The 21,836-nt window shown below is 38.2% G+C and overlaps 1 protein-coding gene across 1 annotated transcript in view; it reads right to left on the bottom strand.

The window, feature by feature from the left end:
* Positions 1-21,194, bottom strand: part of VOPP1 (VOPP1 WW domain binding protein) — a 48,006-nt gene extending 26,812 nt beyond the window's left edge. Inside the window, exon 1 of the mRNA XM_007423432.3 lies at positions 20,488-21,194. Coding sequence (XP_007423494.1) covers positions 20,488-20,538 — 51 coding nt within the window. The 5' untranslated portion in view covers positions 20,539-21,194. The remainder of the gene's footprint in view (positions 1-20,487) is intronic.
* Between the last annotated feature and the right edge of the window lie 642 nt (positions 21,195-21,836).

The following is a 21,836-nucleotide window of genomic DNA, read 5'->3' as shown; positions in this document are numbered from 1 at the left end:
GGAGATAAAAGTTGGGGCTCATTTTAATGATAGGCAGCCTACTCCTACATTCTTCTCAGATTTGAAGATGGGGGGAGTCACCATCATTTTTCACTGTGGGCTCTCTGTTCATCTCTTAGCATTTACTAAGAGTAAGAAAATCATCCAAGAAAGGCTTTCAGACATCAGATATCAAAATGAGTCTAGCATGGTCTCAGACCCATCAGAGAATGAACAGATCATCTTAGATGGCAACTAGATGGTTGTATCACAAGATTTACTTCTTCATTTCAGCAAAGATTCTTCTTTAGACTCAGTTCTATTACTCTCATCAGTTCTATATAGGAAATTTAATAAACCCCCTGTAGTCTGCTGAACCTCTCTCGGTTGCCACCTCTTTCATATTTCATCTTTCAGACATTGTTCTTTTTATAATAACCTTCATCTTTCTCATATCATTACGTGTCCCTGATTGGTCTAAACAAGTTTCGTTAACTTTTTTTTATCGGACAAGAAAACTTTTGATGCAAAGAATGTTGCAAGGTTTTGCATAGCAGCAGTTAATATTTATAAATAACTGACTTTACATTCAATAGACTAAAATCCTTCCATGAACTCCTTTATGCAATGTTTATATTGTTGGTTTCTAAATGTAATTTTATTTTTATTTTTGGTCTCATTGTTCCTGATTCCTGATTGTGATAAAACTGTACCTCTCACACTATGGTTAAAAATGTGGAAAAAGTCTCAGTAAAAACAAGAAGATTGAACTTTCTATTCTTCACATATTGGCACTCTTCCCAATTAATACTCACACACTGTAACTGGGTTGGGGATCTATTATATAGCCCAAATCGCCTACTTATTAATCAATTTATGAGATTTTCAGGAGGGATGCAAATCAATGATATGCTTACCTAAACTTGGCATTTCATTTTCACTTCAAATGTAAGAGGCAATGTGCAGGCTGATTAAACCTTTCCTTCAGACTTTTAAGCAAGAAGATCAATCCAAAAAGAGAATGATATTTAATTAGATCTCATGAAATGAAAGACAAGCTATTCTGTTTTCAGGCCTGCATATTCTGGCACAAGAAGAAGCACTTCATTTTTATTTTAGGAAAGAAAACAGAAGGATTTTAATATTTCTTGTCAGGAAAAAAAATACACTAACTAATGCTATTAGTTAATTAAGACCTCCAGATTTATAATTAAGTCAAAATTAGAAAGGTCCAGTGGTACTTGCACAAATATGCAGAGAAGGTTGGGATGCGAAGAGTGGAAGACAAATCCCTTATTTCTCCACTGATCCTTTCTACCACAGGAAACTAGTTTCCCTTCTAAACCAACTTAGAGAACTCAGGAGATGGTTGCACTGAGCAGAGATTCTTTTTGTACATGTGCACTGACAAAGGTTAGGCAATTTGTGTTTGCTTAGTGAAGCAGATATCCGATTGCTGCTTTTATTCAGGTCCAGGAATAGGACCTACATGCTGCTGTCTACTAGTAGTAGTATTCGTCAAAAGGATAACAGATATTTACACTCTCAGCCTGAACATTCAAAGGGGAAAATAGTAGTGACTAGGATTTTTCTGTAAAAAATACCTGGAAGAAAACCTCCCAACCTGAGTTTTCTGCATCTCCTCACTACCCCACCAAGAGTAGCGGTATCATGAGGATGCAAAACAAATGTTCCTATAGTAGGGTCTAACTGGAAACTATTTAGATTTTTTAGAAATGTTTAGGGTAACCCAGTCCCTCAAGGTCTTGCCATTGTGTCATCAGCTGTTCTTGCCCCTTTTTCCTGCCCCCTCCAAGGGCTGATCCCAGTTCCTCAGGGCAGAAGAAGAGACAGTTATGGAAATCTTAATTTCTTCACCAAACATTTATTTATACAAAAGAAGGCACTGGAACTAAATTGCTGGTTGTGCCAAAAGAGTGCTTCTCTCAGGAATCCTGTGATAGAAAATAACCACTTTCTTTCTTGGGAATATTCTAATTTCAGTGCCCCCTTTGGCAAGAAAATAATGTTTTGCTAAGGTGCCAGAGGAGAGGCATAACTTGAAATAGAATTTAAAGAAAAAGGATATTTAAGAGAATAATTAAGTTTTCTTTCAGAAAGGCTCAGGTTCCTCCACTTATTAAATACCAGCCTCTCATAGACCATTAGGGCACTTAATTGGAAATAAAAATTTCCTTCAGATCCAGAAAGAAAGAGCTTGTTGATCCTGCCAAAGTTGCTGGGGCTCAACAAATACCTGAAATAACTCAAAACAAGGAAAAGGGACAAAAAAGGTTAAAGGTAGCCCCCAAATGACATAGCAAGAGATCCTCAAATTATAGTGAAATATTGTTCAAATGCATCTTTATCTAAGTGAGGAATAAAACCATACGGTATATCTAATTTCACAAATAAAATGGTTTTCCTACTCATCCCCATTCCTCCCATTGGTGTGGAGATCTGTAATTACCATTTTTTTTTCATACTCCACAGAAAAAACACCCTAGAATTGTGAGTAACCCACAACAAATAAACTGCTGTAATTCCATATGAGATTACAGAACAGATATGCCAATAGAGTCCCTATTCATGTATCTGAATAATTTTCTTTCCCATCCCTCACCCCCAATTGCAGATGTACATTTAAGAAATGCACAAATGAAATAATAAAGAAAGTAAGTGAATCAATTGCCTTTCACCATAAGTCTGTCCATCAAAATGAAATCCATGGTTCAGCATGAACAAAACAGACTAATCATAGATGCACTTATATCAAAGGGTATATAATATATATATATATAGAGAGAGAGAGACAGACAGACATATATATAAATAGTCCAGCAGGCACACACATACACTGACACACCAAGGAGGCCATGATTTTACTTTTTCTCTTTTAGAACAGGGGTTTTTAACCTGGGATTCCAGGGGGTATATGAACTTGGATGGGAAAAAAAAATACAATTTTGTTTTCATTAACCTCTAACTGAAATTTAGCTTTTCATTCAATAATGTATGTAGGCACCAAAGTAATTTATGGCCTCTAGCCTATCTAAAATTATTATGCCCTAAACAAGAGTATTATGTTATTATTAACTGATTAGTAAGGAAGCCAATATATTATTATATTACATATTCATTCATTTTTAATAATTTGATAACTGTATTTCAGCATAATGGTTTCCTTTGCATTACAATCTATACCTATTTATTCTAGGCATTTAAATTTATTTTTATGAGAAGGGGTCCATATGATTCACCAGACTCTCAAAGGGGTCCATGGCACGATAAGGTTAAGACCCCCTGTTTTAGAAGTTGCAGGGTAATATAAACACTTCGCCATCACAGCTATCAACATATTAACAAACAGCTGCATGCAAAAAGTTAGACACCCTTGATCAAATTGTACTTTTCAATGCATCCTAAGTGAACAGGGGCAGACACAAGCTCTACTTCAAATAAAATTAAATATAATGTCTTTCTGCAAATCTGAATGCATATTATGTGCAGTTGTTTAACGGAAGGCTCCAAGAAAACAAGCAAACTGTGAATATGATAGATAACAGATGCTTGGATACAGTCTATAAGACCTATTTGACAGAAATAAGAGCTTTCAAACATGTCTTACAGCCAGCTACGAGTCTTTCTCTTATTGCTTTTGGAATTATTTTTTTATTCTTCCTTTCATCATTCTAGCTCAGAAATATTCTTAGGACTTCTTGCATACATTGCAACAGATTTTCAATCATTTTGAAGCTGAGGGACTAGTGAAGCCCATTCCAAAACTGTTATCTTTCTTTCTGTAAATAATTCGTGGCTGATTTGGATTAGGTCTTGCTGAAACATCCCACCTCTTTTCAGTTTTAATTTCTTCACTGACTTTGGGGCACTGGGAATACTTTTGAGCTAGAGTTCTGCAATTAAAAAAAAAGGAGGGGGGGTGAATCCAAAGGCAAGAATAGAAGGACTGAGCTTGCTACAGGAAACATTTGGAAGCTGTTATTTTTCCCTTCCATGAAGCTCCTCCCTGTTGGCACATAGCCTCCATAAGGGCTCTTAGGGATTTGAACAAACTACTGTAGAGGCATCTGTACTTAAATACAGCCATTATCAGTATTAGGTGTTCTTATTTTAGTCGAAGGAATAGGATCACATATTTAATGCTAGATTCCTTCTTCCTGGTATAGCACGCTACATGACTGTACTCATGTTTTCACTAAACATATAACATTACATCTTCCAGAATGTCATAGCTTATGTTTATTTTCTCTTTATACTATAAACTTTGATAAACGGTAGGGACTTCAAGAACATAAACAAATTGCAGCTGAAAGCCAAAGAACAGCACTAACCGTTACAAACTTGTCATCTCCAGCCCAAAGTTGGATGGCAGCCAGAAGACAGGCAAAGCAAGACTGAAACCAATCAGAGCTTTCTGTACTATGTAGTTGTACTAGTTTTATCTGTATAATATAATCTTTAATAAAATTATTGGGAAAAAAGAGCTTGGAGGAGAAAGCAGCCCAGACTTCAAAGAAATATAAGGTGCTAAAAAAGCAGCCAGCAAGGAGGAGAATCCAGACTTGTACTTTGCCTCTCAGACTTTAATTTTCCAATCATAGACTGTGGCTTCCAATGTCTTCCAATGAACTCTCATCTCAATATCAGCTCTTCTTACTGCTCAGTCTGGGGTAAATTACTTTAGAAATTCTTTTATTCTTCCAAAACAACTATTGACACTGACATGTTGGGCACTTTTTTATTCATTTAACTTCATATGCTACTAAATTCCAAAATCTTTTGGCATTGTGCACTTCTGGGCACTTCATCTGGAAGGCCTGCAAGTGTGACTCTGCTTCATCCACACTATCTTAACACATCTGGAGGAGGACATATTGAGGAAGGCATATGACAGATGTGCCTCCCTTAGCACTGTGCTCTACTGAGTAAGATGGTGCAGGCAAATATTTCAGCTTGGGGTCCACACTTTGTTTTTGTTTTTCCCCTTTTGGGCAAAGTAGGTGATCATGCTCCTGAAAACTGGCAGTTATGCTCCCAAATTTCAGTGGCACAATCTGAGTGATTTGGGGCCATGTAACTATGCTGGCAATATGTTGCTGACAGTTTGTGGGTTGTTCTCCGTTGAAGTAGATAGTCCACCAAGACAGATGGTGAACTGTAGAATTCTAATATTTAGGCCAACCGATGCTCCACGTCATTTCAGACTGCATTAAAAACTCCTTTACAACCAATCACAACAAAGCTGCGGCTGAAAAACAATCAGTCCCAAAATTATTGAGCAATTCATGCCCCCAGAATGAATGCCTCTTATTGTTGGATGGATCGAAGAGAACTTGAGTAGAAAGGTAAATATTCTTCAAATCCTCAGTCTGCCCAGCCGTTCATAGTCCTGTACCCTGCTCCACCCTGAAAGGTAGGGTTCTACCTTTCAAGACTAGACTTTAACTAAATAAATGTAACATTCTGGTGCAAGTCCAAAGGCTCCCTGTGTTCAGTTTATCAATATTTCTGTCTTCCTTTCTGTTAAATAACAACCAGGAGAAAGCATTAAGATCCCATTTTTTACCTTTTGCCTGATGTTCAGTTCCAAATGTGTATGTAATCTATGAAAATATATTTATTCATTTTCAAAGTGCCCTTTACTCTTTGTCATTTCTGCTAAGTGGCAATCCATTCAGAAATTCTTATTTCAGTGAAACCCAGCTCAAACCTTGGGAATAGTTTGAGTACAAATGCCATAAAGAAGGGAGAAACATATTAGTTACCTTTTTGTGTTCTATGAAGCACTGGGCACAATCAGAGAAAACAGAAGTTGCTAAACAAATGAAAACAATGTTACATGGAAATGTGCATATAGAAGAATAGTGACGTTTCCACCAAAATACAAATCAGAGAAGAACATGCACCACTGCTGGTCATTTTGACAGAAAACTTGCTAGTATGAAAAAGAGAGTGACCTCTATACATTTGGTTGCTTCTTAAATCAGAATCCCTGTCCTCTCACAATCCTTTCTTCAAGCCATACTAAATCAATTTCATTGCTGTTGCTACAAGAATAATTGCATACTTGACAACATAATTACAAGTGTAAGTCTAATTGCTATAAATTGGGCTTATAAAGATTCACAAGCTAAATGATGAAACAAACCATCTACTTCAATTGCATTTTACTTGAGATCCAATAAATTTCAGCCTATGCAACACTAGTAATGGGCACAAGATCAAGACTTTTCTCTTCTTAAGTGAGTTAACTTCTCCATTATCGTTTTCGCAATTGCCTAGATTAGCTCCAAATTACAGCTTATAACCATGGCTAGAAAACAGGTTTGTCATCTACAGTTTGAAATCATTATGGTTAGCCATAAACAAGCCATACTTCTAAATGTAGCTAGTTCTAAGATGAGAAGCAAATGTTCTGCAGGTTGATAGAAAGAGAATTGTAAGATCCCAAAACAAGCAAACTACTAATTATAGTTAAAGGTTTGGACAGCATTACATCATCTAAACTGGAACACAAAAGTTCTACATTCCAAGATATTATATCCACAGTAATTTATAGGCAAGTTTCACAGAGAAGTTACTCTATTTCACTGAAAGTTTTTGGCAGACTGTATTTTTTTTCTCTTTGCAAATATATACCATTTATCTGTTGTTTAGGCTTCAACTACAAGGCTCAGGTAGATTCATATGATTGGTTTCTCTTACAGTAAGAGTTAAATAGATCAATTTTCATGAAAAGGGACAAACTGGGATTGGATTCAAGGTTTGAAAATGGCACAAGTCAGGCACTATATGCACGTATTATAAAATAGAGTCAGCCTTATTATTTGAAGGGTTTCTTACTCTAACAAAGTACTGAAAACAATTCTTGAGAGATGTTGGAATTTCTTAAAGAGTGTATCATGAATGAGAGAAGGAGCAATGCACACTTTTCCCTTGAAGAACACTTTTTTATCCCCCAATGAGTAGGGTTGGGTTGCTAGCATCCTATGAATGCCAATCATAATTTTCCAATATTGCTTCCAATGTTGTTCATAAATGGATATTTACAAGCAACACTAGTCTATAATTAAACAGAGTGAGGTAGCTGCTTCAGGCAGCAAATGTTGGCTAAAAATTCCTGTGCAGCGCTTGGATTCAATTTGTAGAACATATGTGAACATGAATGCAGCATTTGCGATTCATTAAAGCAGCCTTATCTGTTTCCAGGATTGGATGGCTGCATTGGTCACATGATCCCAGAAAAAAGAGAAGTGCACGCTTTAATGAGTTACAGGACACAGCACTCCCAAAGGATTCCTTCCAAAATGAATCTGGAGCCTTTTACAGCCTACCAGATTCTTCCCAAAGGAACTGTATTGCATTAAGCTAAATTAACTACTAAGTGATATAGAGATAAAGAGAAAAGAGACTGTACACAGCTGGAGAGTGCAGAGAAAGAAGGCTTAACAAATCCATGGTGCTGTAGAGAGAAAAGACAGAGACACCATGCAGAGCAGAAAGGTAGGACTGGTGGAAATGGGTCTAAAAGAATTAAAAAGTTAAGAAAAACACTTTCCTGCAGTTAACCCAGCAGTGTGGTCCTATTATGTTAACAGGACCTGAATTGCATGCTATAATATAACCATAGAAGTGAAGAGAAAGCAAGAAGAGGGAAGACATGAAAAAGTTATAATGTCCTACCTTACTAAACTCTAGCCATGCATGGCAAATGATTACTCACTGACAGGTCTTACTACAGTAATGGGATTTGACTTCATTCAATAAGAAAAATATACCATCATTATCACAATTACAGTATACTGTAACTGTCACTGTGTGTGTAATGAATTTTATATTATGAATCTGTTACGCATATCTGTGGAAACCTAGATAGTAATGTGAAATTATAATTTACTTATAAATTATTTATCTGTGAGATTTATAACCAGCTTTTCATTCAAGAGGTCAAGGTGGCTTCAGTAATGCTTCTCATCCCATTTTTCACTACAGGAGTATATGTTTTTGGCAGGGGACAGGTGGGAGGAAAAAAATCCTAATATTGTACGATTGAAACAGATCAGATAAAATCAGAAGAGACTCAAACCATGGCTTATTATTAATACATTGTGACTAAAAATCATGACCTTTAATGTCGCTTGCAAGCTCTGAACAGTTTCAAATGGCACTTTCAGGGGAAAAAAAGAGTTACTTTCAACAATTACTTTTCTCTGGTTATGTTTAATGTTGCATAAGAAGTTTGCTTGCATGATAAAGATTATGTAAATAGATTATATAAGAAAAGAGCTTTTATATCTCTGTTCACTAGCAGACACACAGAACTGTTCTGGAAGATGAATATGTTCCCTTGATATCAACATTTAAGCCTGCAAAATACAATTGGGAGGCAAATTAAATCTACTCTATTTTATTTCATTGTCTTTCTAATGTGCAATGTGAGCAGAATGTTTACTCATGAGTCTTTACAGCTAGTTCATGTGAAAAAAATGGCTGGCTGGTTTTCTACTGAACCCACCAAAGCCGGCTTGTTGTTTCTCTTCTATTTTATTTACAGACATGTTGAAGAGTTAATTTTAAAATGTTATTAGTCACCTAGTACACTCAGGATTCATCAGAGAAAATAAATTATGTATACTTATGTGTTATTTCTGGAGAGAAGAGAGAGAGAGAGAGATCTTCTAGCTAGTTCTAACTTGCACCTGATCTGTTAATTCTACAATAAAAAGAACTTAGTAATATTGGAATAGCACTCATGCATGATAATATTATGCTGAAAATTGGGAGGGAAAATACATTTCTACAGTAGTTCTCTAAATTCCATCCAAATGCTTATGTAGCACCACATTTATCTCTTTCTTCAAAGAAACATAGCTTTTTCATAAATTCTTGGACTTAAAACTTGAGCCTGATACTAAATACTATCTGTGATTGTATTTGCATATTTTCCCTCATTATTGATGCTCACACCTTCCCTTCTTGCTCTGTTGACTGGGGGGAAAAAATTGTAAATTCCTTGTATGGGAGAGTTGACAAACATAGTGGGCATGCTAGTGGAGATATTTACATGTATATTCTTTTTCTTGTTTTTTGTGCCTTTGAGTCAGTGTTCACTCCTGGTGACTGCCTGGACACGTCCCTCCAGTTTTTTTGGCAACATTTTCAGAAGTGGTTTGCCACTGCCTGCTTCCCAAGGCTGAGAGAGAGTGACTGGCCCAAGGTCACCCAGCTGGCTTTGTGCCTAAGGCAGGACCAGAACTCACAGTCTCCCGGTTTCTAGCCTGATGCCTTAACCACTACCCCAAACTGGCTCTCATATGTATGTTCAAAGGCCCCAAATTAGACACCCTTCTCATTAGTATCACTTGATCAACACTATTTTGTGATCAAAAGATAAGACTCAAAATGTCACTGATTCCTTACACAGTACATTCCATAATGGGGGGGCTAGAAAACTTAGACTTTTTGTGTTACCCAATGTAAAATATAATCACATTCTGTATGTGTTTATTTTACATAATTTAATCAACTTCCAAAAGCTAGGCTTAAGTTTTGTTTTTTTTAAAAAGTAGAATAATGGGATAAATGAAGTTTAGAGATAGTATGTAATAGGGTGGCAGCTTAAAAACATGATTTAAGAGAATGAATCAGGGCCTTTCTATGATCCAACAAAGCATGGGTAAAATCACTTCCTTTTTAGTGGGGGATACAGGCATACAAAGAATAAAGAATGAACACCAGAATACCCTTACCCAGAACAAAAAGCCACACAGTGCTATTCTTGATACCTAAGACTGCTATAGACACTGAGATCTCTGCAATGTTTACTTTCTCAGCATATTGGAGTTCCTCAATTTTAAGATTAGTAATGATGGGCAAGGTTCCTTTAGAAACGTATACCTTCTCTGCAATCAATATTGAAACTACTCTTTCATTGTAGTTAATACAGGGCTGAACTCAAAAGTTAGTATTGTCAGGTATCTGCCAAGGTCTCTTGCTTCCTGTCTCTGCTGTTCTTTTTGCTTCCTATTACTGCTTGCTCATTAGTATCATCCTCACATCTCCCCTTGACCCTTTCCCTCTCCCTGGACCAGCCAGTCTGGGCCAGTGACAAGCTAAGCAGCCACAGCAGTGAATGGTGAGGAGTTCATAGCTGCATGTAGGGGGAGAGGTCTAACACATTGGCCAAGCCACATCTCTCTCCTCCATATCGTAAGATATAAGTCAATTATACAATTATCAATTACAATTATACTATTATAACACAATTATACAACAGGCCTGATGGGGGCATCTTGAGGAATTCTCAAGAAGGTGCCTCAGAAATCAGGATTTTGCATGGATTCCTTTGCAAATAATGCAGAAAGGCTTTCTGGAAAGATGAAAGCCTGAACACCACTACAGTATATTAAGTTACCAACTGAATTTATTCTTTAGGATAAACTTTGAGGAGAACTTATCTAATCAACCCATTTTCTACTCTAAGTGCTTATATTTAAAGAGTTCTCAGAAATAGATGTCTTTTTTCATTTCATAAGGACAATAATCAAGAGAATAAAGAATCGTTTAGAAATAATAAACTGAGTCTAATATGCAATCTCCTCTGTGGTTTTGCAAAGAACACAAACATTTAATGTAAAATGGTAACTGATTCAAAAGATTTGGGTGAAAGTAGGCAATATTATTAAACACTGAGATATTACTGACAGCAAAGAGAAATGAAAATTGTGAGACTGAGAAAGAAAATAACCAGTTTTGGGATTTTAGAAGAAATAGTTCCATAGATCTGAAATGAAATCCTAATTCACAGCAGCAGGATAATTCAAAGGAAGTGTGAGGATGAAAAAGAACATGAATCTGCTCTCGCCCATCCATTCTGAACTGAATGGAGCCTCCAGCATATGAGAAAAAAACCTCCCAGAGTGGGCTAATTCTATAGGATAAGGATTCCAAGAATGCCAATGAGGTGGGGAAAGCTCACATAATCATCTCCAATCCAAACAGTTGAGGTTTTCACATATACATTATACACTACCTTCACATGGGACAGCATCATAATTTCTGCTTGGTGACTTGTGCATATGAAGGGAGAATAAAAGAAAGAATACAAACAGCATCTTTTGCTTCATATGCCTCCAATATTTATCTGCAGACAATGCTCTCTCCAAATATAATAATAGAAACAGTTACAATAAAGAGCCAGAGATCCTGGAAGGCTTTGAAGAAGAAACTCACAGCTTGATCTGCCAACCATCCTGCTTGGGTACCTGGTCAAAGTTAAGACTGAAACTTTCTTTGCTCAGTTGCCTCTTTACTAGCCCTTGGATTTTGGCAATAGCTTAGCCATGCTAACTTTTACTGCAAAATGATTCAAGGTTATACCTTTGAGTTCATTTCGTGTTAAAGAATAAAATACAACCACTGACAATTCTACAAAGATTACCACTATGGAAACATTAGGAGTGTTTCCCCAACTATTGTATGTGCAAGGATGTGTATGTTCAACTTTCTTCCCTTGTTCGCTTTATGCCTGAGGAACCAGCTATCCTGTTTGTGATCACCCCGTGAAAAGGCTTCATTAACATTTTCATAATGCATTAAGGGCACTGTCTAGGAAATATTGTAGACATGCATGATTTCTCATTAAAATACTCAATGTACATAATAATCTATCACAACAGAAAAACTGACCTCTTTATTCCGCTGATGTGCTTCGTATAATAAAATAAACAAATAAACAAGCTACATCCACACATTCACCAAAAGGAGTTTGGAAGACTGGTTTTATGGAAAATAAGAGCTTTCCACAAGAAAAGCACTTAGGCATGATTCAAAGTACTCATCCCATCACTACCAATCTCTTTACTCCCCATAAAAATATGGCACAAAAAACTTGGAATTATGGTTTTAAATCTTTCTTTCCCACAGCCTAGCTCTTCAAATCCATACATTACACTATTAACTAATTCATTCATTCAAATGGGGAAATGAGGCCTGACAATTTAGAACGGGGTATATGATAAACAATGAGCTTGGCTTAATATCCTTGTTCTGAAGCTATCACTCATAATTTCCTATTTTAGTTGAAAGGCTTCCTACTTTCTTTGCTTGCTCATCTGAAGTTGGTGATTATGAATCATTTCTAGATTTATAATGGCACGCCCCAGTATGATTTTTCCAAATTTACTTTTTTTTTAAATGGAATTTCTGGGTCATCCCAAACTCTAGGTCTGGGCAGTAAAACCATAATATAACCAATATCATGACAACTGTAAGAGTAAAGCCACCGATCTTCAGCGAAGTCCCTTAGTCTCTTTCCAGAATTTTTACTTTTGTTGGACAGTGAGCATTCTACTCATCTTTCCTTGCCTCTACTCCCCAAACACAAGTGTGTATTTACTAAAATAATATTTGATATGCTTCTTTCAGCTGTTCTACTGGATAGATTCCAAAACACTCTCTGTAAGAACTGCATCTGCCCTTGTGGCCAGGGATGACCGAAAATGCTACCCACATTTTACTCTACTGTACCGTCTTAAAAGATCACTGCCCCTTGTCCATTGTATTATCCAGGCCAATCAAAACAATTCTATTTCTCTTTACTGCTCTTAAACAAAAATAATGTTACGACACACAACGTTGCAAAATTCTATGATAGCATGGAGAATGTGATATGAAATAACATCTAGGCCACCTTTATGAACTGGCCCCCAGCCCTCTGGTCAATCAATGTGATTCTTATATTGTTCATTTTGAAGTTAGTATGTTCAGCCAGGAGATGCTGGTACATGTGATTCACTATGTGATTCACTACTTTATTTTTACATTAATGCTAAGTATGGTTAAATATTTAACCTGCCTGGCCTTTGGGTGTAACAAACTGTCTTCTTTTACAATAGAGATAAGTTGATATTAAACTTCTGATTAGTTTTGGACATATTTAACGATTTTAGATATATAATTTAACAACTTGTATGTTTATTAATACTAATCATTTTACATATTTTATGGATTGTTTTTGATAACTACATAGTAATACAAATAAATTTTACTTGTATTTCTTGGTTTATATTACTTAATGTTGGTCTTTCACCAAAATAAAGACTGTTGTTCTTTTACACACAAACATTTTATCTCCTACGCAAAACCATTCAGTAATTGCCCACATGCCATTCATCTGCAGTAAACTGGCAGGTCTATAACAAGAGAATAAGACCCCAACCCCTGAAGGGGTGCTCTCTTGGGTTTGATGCTGCTTTCTGTTAGTGTGTCCTTATTTCCTCTGTACGCACAAATAGCATCCCTACAGAAGAGATAGAGCATTCTCCATCATACTGAACATATTTCTTTAGAGAAGAAATCCTTCTTTAGAGATACAAATCCTTCCTTTGTATACTCTGTGAGGTTGTAAGGATGGAATCTAGAGAGGGATGGCAAATGAACAGACCTGGTAATAGCAGCCAATAGGAGGGTGGCCATATTTTCAAGCCTACTTCTCTTATCATTTCATGCATCAATATGGGTTATAGAGGACAATGAATGTAAAATTTTCAGTATGCCCCAAATCTTTCATGGAAATAGCACAAACAGCTCCATACATTATACATTTTCCACCTGCAACTTCAATTAATAGTGACATCCCAAGGGGTCGAAAATGAGAATCCAGAGGAATATAAACTTGGGGCCATAATATATAAATCATTCCAAGGGAGATTATCTAACTCAGCTTCACAGACTTAATAAAAGTGTATCTTCATATCTAGCACTAGAAGCTTTGACATGCAGACCAATGAAGTTTTACGGAACAAATGGAAACCCAGAGCTTTTTTCCTGATTGATTAGTGTTAATAATATCCCTTGCAAACTAAGAAATCCTTGGATAGCTAGAGCAAAGAGATTTACTTCACAAGAAGAAACTCCAGTTAAATCCAATAAAGAATGTCAAAGCAATGACAAACACTGAGGGACATCACACAATTTCTACTCTGGAGAAATATGTTCAGTATGATGGGGAATGTTCCTCATTTTCTCATTTTTATGTATTATTGGCCAGTTAGAATTCATAGCAACTTCTGGTCCTCCTTGCTTCATTTAGCTCTTTATTGGCAGCATTCCAAACATCTGCAAAGCACAATAAGTAAAGCTTAAGAAGTACATACTGCATATATTGTCAATGCCTGTTTTCTTGGGAGGAAGGAAAGGATAAAACAATGATGACACCTTACCATTCGGTTTTAATAATCAATTTCTGAGTGATAACCATCAGTAGAAATGACACTAGATAAGACCAAGATATATAGCACACTTGCATCTTACCCTTAGTTGTTACTAATATCAGGTCATACTAACCAGAGAGATGGAAAACATTTTTTTTTTCCTTGTTGATTTCATTATTCCCCCCATCATAATATTTAGCAATGCTGTTTTTGCCCTTTTACAAGTTGTATTAATTTATGAAATAGACCAGGATCATCATCATCATCCTCACAGTTTTACTAGGGGAAAATTAAATCCACATGACTTATTTTAATTTGGATTTTATAAGCAAAATATTGTAATTCCAAAGTTCTGGGAATGCTTACATTAACCAGAACTAGCACAAAGGTCCACAACATGTGAGCCATGTTCTTCTGTAAACAGAAGAACTGTTTTTCTTTGCTCTGTCTCTTCTCTTTCCTACATCTGATGCTTGAACTCCCCACTTGTATTCCTACTATCATTTATTCTAGACTCTTTGGTTTTGATCTGCCTCTTCAGTGTTGTCATGCAATATCAATATACCTTTAGAACATCTTGAACCATTTTTTTTTTTGTCTGCGCTCAGTCATTGCTGACCCTGCAGTGACTGCTTGGACGAGTCCTTGCAGTTTTCAAGCCAATTGTTTTTCGGAAGTGGTTTGCCAGAGCCTCCTTCCTAGAGCAGAGCCCAGCTGGCGAGCGCAGGAGGCAGGGTTTCCATTGCTTCGCACCCTTTTCGGGCGCGCACGGTTTTTCGCGCTTACCGGCAACTGCTCCCAACTCCTTTTTGCAAGGTGCCGCCAGCATTTTTCCTCCCACCGGAGTGAGAGTACCCATTTATCTACTCACGTGAGTTTTCAACCTGTTGGGTTGACAGGAACTGGGGAGGAAACAGGAGCTCACCCTGTTTAACGCAAAGGCTGGATTCGAACCACTGAAGCGTCGACCATTTCTGGCCGGCAACTTTCAGCGTCATTAACCCGCTGTGCCACTGTGTCCCCCTTGAATCATTATTATTAGTCATATAAGTACCAAATATGTTTAATATGAAATTCAGAATTCAAGGCTTATAGCATAATAAGATGCTTCTCTGAACTCTTAAGCCTAGCACAATACTGCTGATTCTTGAGGGGATGTTGATCAAAATAGCATCCCACTGGCTTATTTGTTATACCCTTCTCCCCAGTTGGCTGTATGCCTAATTTCAACCAAAGAATATCCCCCAACCCCCAGGCTCATAAAAGCAGTGATTCAGCATGTATATGTTACTTTTAATTTATCACATGCCAAGGTTGAAAGATCTCTAACATCTAGAGATGAAAGTTATGGCTTGCTCAGTATTAAACACTGGAAAAAGTTATTATGCTTCATCTACTTTTTGTTCATGAAAACAACCAAAACAATGAAATGTTCAGAGAATATTGTATCTATTTTTTTAAGTGCTATCAAAGCAAAGCTGGAACCTAAGAAACACACATTTTGCATGCAATTTGTGCAAGAAGGTTCAATCTTTGGTATGTTTAGGTAGGGCTAAGAAAGAATTCTGTCTGGAACCACAGAATGCTGCTGCCAGTTAGAACAGTCAATTATGAATAATGGAAATTTGATTTACGTATGTTCCAAAAAAAATTGTTGTTGTAAAAGAAAATAATTTACCCCTTAACTAAAAAGATTCTCCAGTTGTACATTAGAAATGTATCCCCATATTCTTGCCAACTTTTATGGGAATATTTTAGTTTTTAGTTTTTATGTATAGGATTTGTTTTTATAGCTTGACTTGTTAATTAATTAATTTTAAGCCTTAAGATTTTTAATTAATTAATTATTTTTAATTAATTAATGCGGGTCTTTCTTTTTTAATTGTTTGTGGGTTTTACTTTGTGAGCTGCCCAGAATCTCCCATTGGGCGAGATGGGCAGCATACAAATTTAATAAATAATTACATAAATAAATATTCGCAACACTCTATTATAAACAAGACTTATACAGGGCAGTAGAACTTTCACAGATCCAGGATTCCATTGAATGTGCACATTAATGAGGCTGATGGATGTGCAAATTTTGTGGCAGGGATGACTATGCCCTTGGGAGAAGAATCTTGAATTAACGAAGAAACTGGATGATGGGTTTGCTATGTCCGTAGGAAAAAAAGCTAAGCGCTTAGGGTCACTGAGGTGGGGATATAAATCCATCCTCATATATTCCCTTTAATTAGTCTCATACCAGTGAAAGATGATCATCTATATGAAGAAAAGTCAAAGCCTGCTTTCCATCCTTGAATTTGAATGTTCAAGCCAGAGTAGCATACATGTCCACCTTCTTCACATCCCTGCTCCCTACTCTGATCAACATTTTGCTAGTACACAGTCTCACATTGTGAGAAATGATAAAAGTGTTGTTTTTGCAAGTAAGCTAATTTGACCATATATGCTTTAAAATAAACTCTAATGAGCAACTAGTAGTGAAAGGGGATCTTCCAGGCCCCTGATTTTCTAAGCAAAACATATATAGTGACACAATCAAGTTACTAGTCCTTAATTGCATAAGGGGGTCTTAGCATAAAGTAGTACTGGATTGCTTAAAATAAGAAGAGCTGAAATGCAGAAGATGTGGTAATATGTAAGGAAGCCTGTGTACGTGAGTCTCCGAATAGAGAGCTAACAAACCGACCTGAGTCGGTTTTGTAATAGTTGCACAAGATCTGAAACCACCTCACTGAGCACATACTGCTAATGTCGAAAACTGCCATAGAAGGAAATAAATAAACATGGGAAAGGGGCTTCTAAAATAAGGGTAATGGGAGATGTAAACTAAGGTGGGACTTCCATGAGTTGTATTAAGCATATCGGATGGGTTGTAAACTCCTGAGTACCTAATCAATGGGGAAATGGAGGAGGGTCTTTTCGCTTGGGCATAGGGAATAAAAAGTGCACGTATCCTATCACAAGGTGTGCCTACTTGCTGGACACCCACTGTTGCAACAACGTACTCTTTTAATAAATGGCCATGCCTTGCTGCTTCATTGGATTTTTGTCTTAATTCTTTGGAACTTGAGGTTTGTTTCTCACAATACTCAGGGAACAACTTAGTCACAAATAAACATGAAAAGTCCAAAAATCCATCCTAAAAGAGCACTAGAGTCAGCCTGGAAGCCTGGATCCCTGGCTTTAAAAAATGACTCCTTAATGATGCCAGATGTGCAGAAAGCCTAGATGAAAAGAAATTCTAGTAGAAGAGACAAAAAAAGCAACACATGTGGATGAAGCCTCAATAACTTGTGCTAAAAACCTCTATTTATAAACCCCTCCAAGCCTATTGGAATGTTGCAAGGCTTCTCCTAGTTGGATTGTACATTGCAACCTTAATCTTTTATTGCTCTGTCAAGCAGTTTTCCCTACAATCCATGGCTATATTTTCTGATGTTCTTAGTTTAAAGGCAGAGGAAGGAAAAGGGCAAATCAATAGTTGCCAAGCTTAGGAAGTACAGCAAAGTAAAATAAATGTTTCTCGGATGAGAACCTTTTCTGAGATCTCTATTTTACAAAACAGGGAACTTGAGACTAGTGAGATTGCCTTAGAAATATCCTTGCATCTCAGTAAAAATAACAATAATATATTAAATTTATATGCTACCCAACTCCCAGTGAAGCACTGGTGATTTCCCAAAACAGAAAACAGAATTTGGGTTTCTGCATTTGATTCAAATATCCTACTATGACATGGTCCTTTCTGTGACTAGGTTCTGCATTAGGTTAAATCATCATCACTTGCCATATGATTTAATGCATCATGTGCTAAATAAACATTATGTTTTCATTCAGTTCATTCTGAGCCAAAATTCATACATTTACCAAAATTCATCGAAAGGAAAAAACATTACCCTGGGAAGAGAGTGAAACTGACAGACTATTCTCCAGTCAGGTCTTTTTCCCAACAGGGAGAATATGCTGCAACTAAATTCAGCACCATATGCAGGAATTCAAAGCGAGAGTTCTAAACCAGATATTGCTTATAATGTCCTAGTAATGCCTAGGTATCAGGGAGGTATTTCAGGGCTTCTCTAAAACCAAGCTGCCATCTTAACTGGAGAGTGGGAGAGGTGGAATTAGCCTATGTAATTATTCTAAACATTTTCCTCTCAAATTTAAAAAAAAAAATGTTTAAGGAATAGCTAATTTTTGCAAAGATGTCAAAAAGTCAAAGGAAAGGCAGAAGTTTCTATTACATAATAAATCTGTTCAATTCAACAAAAAATCCAAAATGAAAACAGAAGAGAATCACAGAACCACATGGATTTGTGAACAGGAAATCTTCCCTAATGTTGCATCACTAAAGAAAGACAGTGTAATGTCTTTTTCCTCTCTTTTTTGCATGATTTTCTCACTTCCATTAAAAAATAAAACACAGTTGCTCTCTAGGGCTGAATGTCAACCAGGTGTCAGATCCAAACTTTGAATAGTTCGGGCCAGGAGCATCCATCGAGAGGGTCAAAAAGCAAAATGCCAACTGCACCTGCACCTGCACCATCAAAGTCCATTTGAGAGACTTCTTCATCATCCCCTCTGTCCCCTTTCTTCTTTGGCAGCTACAACTTGTTATATTTAAAGAGACACCACTACTCTGCACTCATTTTGTACAGAGACCCTCAACTTAATGAATGTGGCAAGAATTACTTCCAGGTAACCATGAAATGTGTGTGTGTTTTTAAGTGTTCGCCCTCTCACTCTTCCTAAAACAGAGAAAAACTCATGAGGCCACTGGAATAGTAAAAAAAAAAAAGTGGTGAAGAAAGGCTAGCTGACCCTTCTCCCATTAATTTTTCCTCTTTGAAAAGAACAGTTTCATGGTAGCCTCTGAGTTCAAACAATCCATTCATTTGCACTAAAAGTGCAGGCTAGGAACTGACCTGAACAGACCTGGCTGCTCATTTCCATTCAGCCTTAGGGTATGTCAGGTTAGCTCAGAATTTAGCCTTTTATCTTGGCTTTGCAAAGTCTAAGTATGGCCCTGAACATAAGCATGCTTGCACAATTACCACCTATCTTTACTTTTCTGAAATTGCAAACAGAGCTTTTCAGCATATAGAAGGTCCAAGATCTTTCTAATGAAAACCTGCTGGATCTAACTTATATAACTGAGCCTTTGGGAGAAATTTATGAGGCTGGTATTAAGAAAGGGCATACCGAAACAAGTACAGCAACCCTGAGCATATGTTGCAACTCACATGAGGGCAGGCATGAGAACAATCGTGTTAACTTCACCCTTAACATGCACAATGGCCACACCCTCACAGCTATTCCTATGGGGGAAAGACACTTCACTGCCAAATGGGCTGTTCTAGCAGTACGCTCCCCAGACATATGGATTATATACACACAGCTCTTAATGTAAGGAGGGCCTTTGGCCCATTCAGGACTCGGCCTCTTTAGGGGGTTTTATAACATACAAATGTGATTGTGAACTTCCCTACAGGAAATACTTTACTCAGGGAGACATTCTTTCATAATCAGAATGGCTCCTGGAGACTCAAGCAGCGTGTATGATATTCTTCTTCAACATCTAGTTACCTTGTGCTCTCTCTATACACCAAAATTTAACAATCCAGGGTGGGAAAAAAGAGAAATAGCTCCAGTGTTGTTAAAAACAACACACACATATAGGGGGGGGGGGGGAAACTATTTTCTCTATAATTTCACACTGAAATTTTATTGAGTTACAGAGTGGCCACATAGTTACACTCACTGTTCAAGGCCAAGATGTGCATTGCAGGCAACTTGGAAACAACAGTAAAACAGCCGTGCAAGGCAAACTGGAATCTTAACCAATGCCTTCTTATTCCTTGTATGGGAATTGGTGGAGAAAAATTGCCTCAAAACGTTAAGTAGCCCTTTCCTGGCTTCATTAAATTTCCCATGGCTACTTTTCAGGGACAGAAAGAAAGAATTAATCATTGGAAAATTATATACATATAAAATCTGGTCTGAGATGGCAAACCATATGTGAGCCAAATAACTTCAGACTGTACCAAACATTCCCTCTTACAGAAGAGAAAACAAGGTTTGCACAAAGAACCCTTCTCTTTCAAATCCTGGGTATGGTGCTGAGGTCTCCCCCACCACCACCTTTGCTGCCTAGCTTAATTCCAATCTCTACAGGCCTCAGACCCCACGCTCACCACAGCACTGCAGTGTAGAACACTTTCAAATGGTCAAGAACTACACTTACAGGCGTCACTCTTGGCCTCTTACTTACCTCCAGGAAGAGGAAGAGCAGCAACAATATTCCCTGCTGAAAAGGGTTCATTTCTCCCTTTCTGGAGCCGAGGGTCCCTCTTTCCGTCTGCCTTTCTCAGATGCGCTTGGAAGCTGTCAGTAGGAGAGGCTTTCCCTCCAGCATTCTGCCTTTCCGAGGGAGCAAAAAGGAAGAGACGGCTCGGGAACGGGATGGGTGTGGGGGAGGGGGGGCGTGTGGCAAAAGCCCCCAAGGGGTCTGGTGAGCACTGTGCGGGGGAGGCGAGAAAGGAGGAGCAAAGGTCAAAGAGACAAAAGGATCCCCGCTTCTTTGCTTCGCTTTGAACTGGAAAGCAGAGGCACGGAACAGATTTCCGGAGGCAGGAAACACAGATCAGATCGCTCACTTTCCAGGAAGAGACGAAACGAACCCGGTCAGGGCTCCGGACTTCCACAATCGCTGGAAAGCACCTCTTACTTAGCCACCAATCACGGCGCGTCCCCCGTAACTGCTGCCTCCGGACGTCGATCCTGCTCCAAGGGGCGATCCCCAGTGGCCCGCAAGGGTGGGGAGGGCTACTCCAGGCGCGACCGCCTCGAAGCAGCACAAAGAGAGGCCGCAGCGCAGTCGGCGGAATGAATCACAGGGCAGGGCTTGGAGGCTGGAAAGTCCCGCCCCCGGGACCGCCTCGCAGGCTTCGCTAGCAGCAGCTGCTTCTCTCGCCCACCCGGGTCCCGTCCTGCTACTTCGGGAGGAAAAGCGGGCGGCAACCGGGGGCCGGGGAAGAGGGGGCGGGGCGAGCGCGCAGCGAGACGAGAAGTCGGGGAGGGAGCCGCGGTGGAACTGATTAATTCCTCTCTACCATTTCTCCTGCGCGGTCATTTCCAGAGTGATGGGGGGGGAAGCTTCCAGGCACATATATGTTAACTCTTAGCATATATTGCAGTCATAAAACAGAGTCTAGAAGCCGGGCGGATACTTTCCTGCTAGCTAGGTAGCAGGTGTTTGCAGTGCCTTAAAGGGCAGAGTGAAGAATGCCAAGCTCACCAAAAGAGGACTTAATTCTGTGTAAATCTGCTTTACAGTGCCAACCCTGGACCCTCTGATGGCACTTGAGTCCACTGGAGTTGGGCAGCTAATGAATTCAAATGAATAAAATAAATAACTTGCTGTTTTAATGATACCCAGTTTTACATAGCCACCACACACCAAGTCAAGATGCTATGGAAGTCCTAACCAAGTATCTGAAGGCGGTGGGGGTCTGGATGGGTAGAAACAAGCTCAGACCTAATCTCAGCAAAATTGAGATGTTCTCCGGAAAGATCTTGGCTCAGACCCAGCTCTGGGGGATAACCCTTGTGGGGTTTATT

This window comes from Python bivittatus, unplaced genomic scaffold (genome assembly GCF_059951505.1).
Source record: "Python bivittatus isolate LINGU-HERP-01145 unplaced genomic scaffold, Pbiv_v1 ctg000610_np1212, whole genome shotgun sequence".
In the NCBI taxonomy this organism is placed as follows: Eukaryota; Metazoa; Chordata; class Lepidosauria; order Squamata; family Pythonidae; genus Python; species Python bivittatus.
The sequence above is the reverse complement of the archived record's forward strand: the minus strand, read 5'-3'. Positions and strand labels throughout refer to the sequence as shown.